The sequence below is a fragment of the Trachypithecus francoisi genome, unplaced genomic scaffold, assembly GCF_009764315.1.
Source record: "Trachypithecus francoisi isolate TF-2019V2 unplaced genomic scaffold, Tfra_2.0 Lachesis_group1, whole genome shotgun sequence".
Lineage (NCBI taxonomy): Eukaryota > Metazoa > Chordata > Mammalia > Primates > Cercopithecidae > Trachypithecus > Trachypithecus francoisi.
Window position 1 is genome coordinate 60,338,436 of NW_022681454.1, and position 6,075 is coordinate 60,344,510.

The following is a 6,075-nucleotide window of genomic DNA, read 5'->3' on the forward strand; positions in this document are numbered from 1 at the left end:
TTTTAATAAAATATATGCTAGATATATATTTTGTAAAATGCATGCTCTATATTCATAGGTGTGGACTGGACCCTGGGCACCTCACATGAACAGTGTGCATATGAACCAGCTTGGCTGATGAGGATCAGCTTGTTAGCCTGCAGATTCCTTTTCATTTGGAGGAAATCACAAGTGGCCGAAAACAAAAATTATGCTCCCAAATCATTCTACTGATGTGCTTGACTGAAGTGTGTAGGCTTTTTGCAGAAGATCTTACTAACTGACCTATTTTCTGTGAACATTTGTGACTGCCCATACCCCATCATCATCCGTTTTACCTTAGTTAGCATTTTTCTTATCATTTTTCTTTTTTTCTTTCCCTCTTCCCCTTTGGACATAACTTTCTGTTGAAGCTGTTCTTTGGCTGGTTGGTTTTAGTACTGTAAACTGCTTCTGAGCAAACACGGAAATTTAGCAAAATTATGTAAACTTGATCCTGAAGTTTTAGAATGGCAAATAAATGTACAATTGTTTACATAACAGAAAAGGCTAAGCAGAAAGTAAATTTCAATATGTCAGTATAGAGGCTCTACTTTATGTAGACTTAAATTAATGTGAGATATGTACCTTCATATTCAGAAATCTGGATGTTTCCTTCATACATTAAACTATTAATAAGCATAACTTTTCTACTTGTGTAATTTAAGTATAAAGTAAAATAATGGGCATTATCATTGGATGTTTCCCCACATTGGCTTTTAAAATACCCATCTTGCTTTCTTTTTGGTTTATTTGTAGCAAGGCACATATAGAAGAAGAAATTTCTGGCTTTTCCATGTTGTTTTATTACCTTTTCTCACTTTTAAAACTAATACACACTTATCTCGTCATTCTTTTTTCTCTCCTTACCTTTACCACTAATACCAGTAAAATTATCTTGCTGATAGTGAAAAAGTTCTGTCAAGATTTTCACTGTAATGGCTGCTACCGAGATGGACCATCTTCATCATCACCAGTGGTTTCTTCTAAGTATAAAATGTTTAAACTTTCTGAGAATTTAAAAAGCCACCACTGTTCCCAGTCAGCATATACAAGCTCTTAATATTCTGTTTATTAAACAATTCAATGTACTATTTTATATTGGATGATATTGATTCTTAACATTGGCTTTTCAGTCATCAACAGTCAACATAAAAATTTCAATTTGCAGTAATTTAGTGGAAAATATCTTATTTCTTTTTTCAATTTTAAAGGCTTCCTGCTTTTTTACACTTGTATATTATCAGTGAAAAGGATCAATAGTTAATTTGAGCCAAGTAATAAAAGAAATTTTGCATTTGTCACAAAGACAATTTATGGTAGATACATAAATACACAGATTACAATATAAAGTCTCCATTTAACCTGTTTATATAAGATACAGGGCCACACTAAACTACTCAGTGGGATTTATATATTCCATCCACTTGAAACAATAAACAGTAATGTATCCAAGAAGATAATGTGTCCTACCCTGTCTCATGGAAAAATTAATTATATGGTTGAAATGTAAAAGAAAGTAAGCATAAAAATCAAGTAATGTATATATCAGTTTGTCTTTTTTTTAATTAGATATAAAATTTCACACTGGTAAAGCATAAACACCAACTAAAATTCATATAAATCACCCAGAGTTGATGATATTAATATGGTTCCTTGGTTGTCAAGTAAATCAAATGATTTCTTTAGTCTGAGTAAAGAGTAAAGCCTGAGTAAAGAGTAGAAACATGATTTCTCAAACATATCCAGAAATTTGTAAACAGTACATTCATATCTTTTAGTTTAAGAAGTGGTCTTAAAATATATAAATTTGTTTTTCCACCTATTTTTTTTTGGTTTTTTTGTTTGTTTGTTTGTTTGTTTTGAGGTGGAGTCTCGCTCTGTCGCCCGGGCTGGAGTGCAGTGGCCAGATCTCAGCTCACTGCAAGCTCCGCCTCCCGGGTTCACGCCATTCTCCTGCCTCAGCCTCCCGAGTAGCTGGGACTACAGGCGCCCGCCACCTCGCCCAGCTAGTTTTTTTGTATTTTTTAGCAGAGACGGGGTTTCACCGTGTTAGCCAGGATGGTCTTGATCTCCTGACCTCGTGATCCGCCCGTCTCGGCCTCCCAAAGTGCTGGGATTACAGGCTTGAGCCACCGCGCCCGGCCTCCACCTATGTTTAATATGCCCAAATTTAAAGGGAGAGCTAAAAGACAGCCTACAAATAAATATAGCTATGAAATAAAATTATAGCACTTTACTAAAAAAGGGATGTAATAATGTTATTTACCAAAGTATTTTATATATGACTTGCCACTATTCTATACGTGAATTTTTTTTTCTTAATTCTTCCCTGTGTTAAGTAGGGTTATTTTCTATTTGAGATAATCCTGTTGGAGAACAGATGCTGTCCAATATTTATTACTACACGGGAGTTGTGTTGTTTCACAATACTGAATTTCTTAGTTGAGATATCTTATTTTAAAAGGAGGGGGGAAATCCCCTGTATTTTCTTGACTTCAAAACTGTGGGGCCAGGGCATATAGATTGAAATGCTCCATATTTACTTTTGGGGATCAGGCTTGTTTAGTACAATACCATGGTTTTAGAAGTCTGTACTAGGAACATTTTTCAAATACATTTTTTATATTTCAGATGTAATGCAGTGCACTTTTATTTGAACAATAAAAAAACATAATTTTTTGAGACCATGAAGGTCTTTTTTTTTTTAATTTTGAAAATCTGTGATATGTGTATATGCAGACTACATCATTCTTTTAAGAAGTGATTTAACTCGTGGACACTACACTTAGGTTAGTTCATACCTTAAATCCCCAAGTAGTTAATATCTCAATTACTGTATAATCAGTTTATACCATCCATTCCCAACAAAATCCTACATTTCATGCCTTTTCAACATACATTCAACATAATCAACATATTTACAAACACTGACTTCAGTGTTTATAAAAAAGAAATTTCCCCTCCTATTTCCCATTACTGAAAAGTCAAGTCATTTTTATTGGTACACGAAAATTAATTTTTTTGTAAATGACTATACATATAGTCATTTTTCTTTGGAAAAGGTAAATAGCTTATTAACTAATCCTGTCTTGTTCTTCACAAAAATAATAGTCCATCTGTGTTTTGACTCAAATAACCTAAATACACATTTTGTAAAAATTTTGTACCCTATATTACTTATTTTTAAAACAGTACAGTGTTAGACTAAACAGGAAAACTCAAAGTTATAAAATCTCTTCAGATCCTCTAGTTTATTAAATCTATTTTCATGTTGATGTTTTTCATAACACTTATTCCCACAGATCTGGCATTACAGAACATTTAAAGTGTACCAAAACATTGTTTTAATAACAGATTTTTAAATCTGGATTATTTCAAAAGGATTACAATAGCAAAGAAAAACCAAGTCACTGCTTTTAATCACTATGAGCAGATTCAGTATACCTTTCTCAATATATTTTTACTTAAGTAAATGAATCTATGCAGGTATCTTACACTTTTAATGTTCGCTGTCCTTGACACTAAATTCCGAATGTTCCTTAATGTCTTTGGAAATACATATCCTATTGATAAAGGCTTGCTTAAGTCACAGCATTTGATTAACTCAGGTGACTGGAATTTAAGATGGGAGCATCATCAGTGCTTTAATAAGTCTTAGTGTGTTGCACACCTTGATTGCAAAAATACGATCACTTGAATTTTGGATTAAGTGTAAAGGAAAATGTGCCACCGTGGCTTTGATGGAATACCTTTATAACGTAACAAAGTACAAACCTAGTATCTGTGGTGTAGGCGGTTGCATATTGTACTTCTGCTTTTAAATGAATTCACACTTTCGAAAAACAAAAGCCAACTTTGCATTTTCAATGCTTGAAAACCAATCATAAGAAAGATGGCAAGCAGGTGTCTTTCAATAAAGAGAAAAAAGCCAATTCTAGATTAGGTAGCCTTGGTTTTGAGAAGTAATGCCTTAAGTAAGAAAGAAAAACTGAAATCTTAATATGATTCTAAGGGATCACTAACAAATAGTTTATTTCTTAAAGGTGTTTTGTTGTTGTTGTTTTATATATACCCTAGTAAGCTACAGTCATTTAGTTTGACAAACATTTCAGAAGGCATATTTGGAAAATGAGAAGCCTAAATGATTACATGATAATGATACCCCATAATCAAATTTTCAGCACTTAATTCAGGCCACTACAACAAAAATACTATTGACTGAGGAGATTAACAGAATGTATTTCTCACAGTTCTGAAAGCTAAGATGTCTAACATCAACATGCCCGTCTTTATGTTTTCTGTTGAGGGCCTTCTCTCTGGTTTGCAGATGGCTGTCTCCTTTTCAGTTTCTTCATGTAGGGCAGAAAAAGGTCATCTTGCTTTTGTCTTTTCCTTTTTTTTGTTGCTTTTTGTTTTTGTTTTTGTTTTTGTTTTTTTTAAGAGACAGGATCTTGCTCTGTCACCCAGGCTGGAGTGCAGTGGCATGATCATAGCTCACTGCAACCTCAAATTCCTAGGTTCATGTGATCCTCCCCACGCAGCCTCCCAAAGCACAGGGATTTACAGGCATAAACCACCATGCCCAGCCTTGTTTCTTCTTATGAGGGCACTTATCCAATTCGAGAGCTCTACCTTTAAGACCAATTACTTCTCAAAGTCCCTACCTCCAAATACCATCACCTTGGGGTTTCAGAAAAGAATCTGGGGAGGACAAAAACATTCAGTCCATAGCAAGCTCCATTCCTGTGTTTGGCACCGTGATAGTTAAGAATTACAGAGACTGCAGAAAGAAAATGTAATACATAGTCCCTTCTTAAGGAATTTAAAGTTGAGAAATTAACTGACATAATACTGATATCAAAGACTGGAATAAGCTAATTATAAATGTTGAACTTTTAAAAATGTTTTAATACATTGCACAAGTTCATTTGCAAAGAGGATTGACAAACGATTTTGGTTGGTTCACTCAATAGTTGTAGATCATTTTATACTGTACTCTGAAACAAAAGATACAAGATAATCACAATGTTGTATAAACAGTGCCTATACATTAGTAGTAACACTTTCTTTTGCATTGGGCTTTAAAATTGACAAATACTTCCCCCAACATCCTCTACCAAGTAGATAGCAAGTTCTGGTCATCCCTGTTATATGGATTAAGAAATGTATTTATACAAATATATGAAATTAGCAGAAACTAAATATTCATAAATTTTATTTAGATCACAATATTCAAACTTAAGGAAATACTTTTTAAAATAAGAATGTAATATATGAACACAATATGTAGCAAAAAATGTGTTCCCACACTGAAGTCTCATTTCTGACCCCGATATAACTCCACAAAATTAAATCTTAGGAAATGAAGAACAGCTTACACCTTTCTTTTTTTTTTTTTTTTTTTTTTTTTTTTAAGAGATGGGAGTCTTGCTCTGTTAACTTGGCTGGAGGGCACTGGTTCGATCATTGCTCGCTGCAGCCTTGGACTCCGGAGGGCTCAAGCAATTCTCCCACCTCAACCTCCTGGTAGCTGAGACCACAGGTGCAAGCCACCACATCTGGATAATTTTTTTATTTGTTGTAGAGATGAGGACTTGCCATGTTGCCAAGACTGATCTCTACCTTCTGCCGTTAAGGTATCCTCCCATCTTGGCCTCCCAAAGTGCTGGGATTACAGGCGTGATCCACTGTGTCTAGCAAGAATAGATTTAAAATTCGGTTCAGCTTATGAACAGCTGAACAGTAGTCAGTAGCAACTGATGGCTTTTTTGTTGCCTTAATAAATGGATAAAGAAACAGATTGGTAGGTTTTTCTTTTAGAAAAAGTTTACATATAGCATGTATTGTGCTGTGTATGTTTAAACACATTTAAAAATTCATGTATAGATATATCAGTCAGTTTGGAAAGCAGATGAATTCCAGAATCCTGAGAAAGTTATCCTAGGGTACCCTTGGTTAGGTTCACAGTGAAGGGCAAACGATAGCTGCCGTTTCACATTCCCCAACATTTGTTGGAGGCTTCTTTTCCTAAATAAATAAATAAAATCAAGGTTT

General features: G+C 34.2%; 1 protein-coding gene across 6 annotated transcripts in view; it reads left to right on the forward strand.

The window, feature by feature from the left end:
- Positions 1-1,562, forward strand: part of ANKRD17 (ankyrin repeat domain 17) — a 196,329-nt gene extending 194,767 nt beyond the window's left edge. For 3 of the 6 annotated variants that reach the window (XM_033214471.1, XM_033214475.1, XM_033214473.1), the window contains one exon: positions 59-521. In XM_033214471.1, the coding sequence (XP_033070362.1) occupies positions 59-118 (60 nt within the window). In that variant the 3' untranslated portion in view covers positions 119-521. Of the gene's footprint in view, positions 1-58 lie in introns of all 6 variants that reach the window. The other 3 variants (XM_033214474.1, XM_033214470.1, XM_033214472.1) reach the window with 3 other exon arrangements.
- Positions 1,563-6,075: the final 4,513 nt, after the last annotated feature.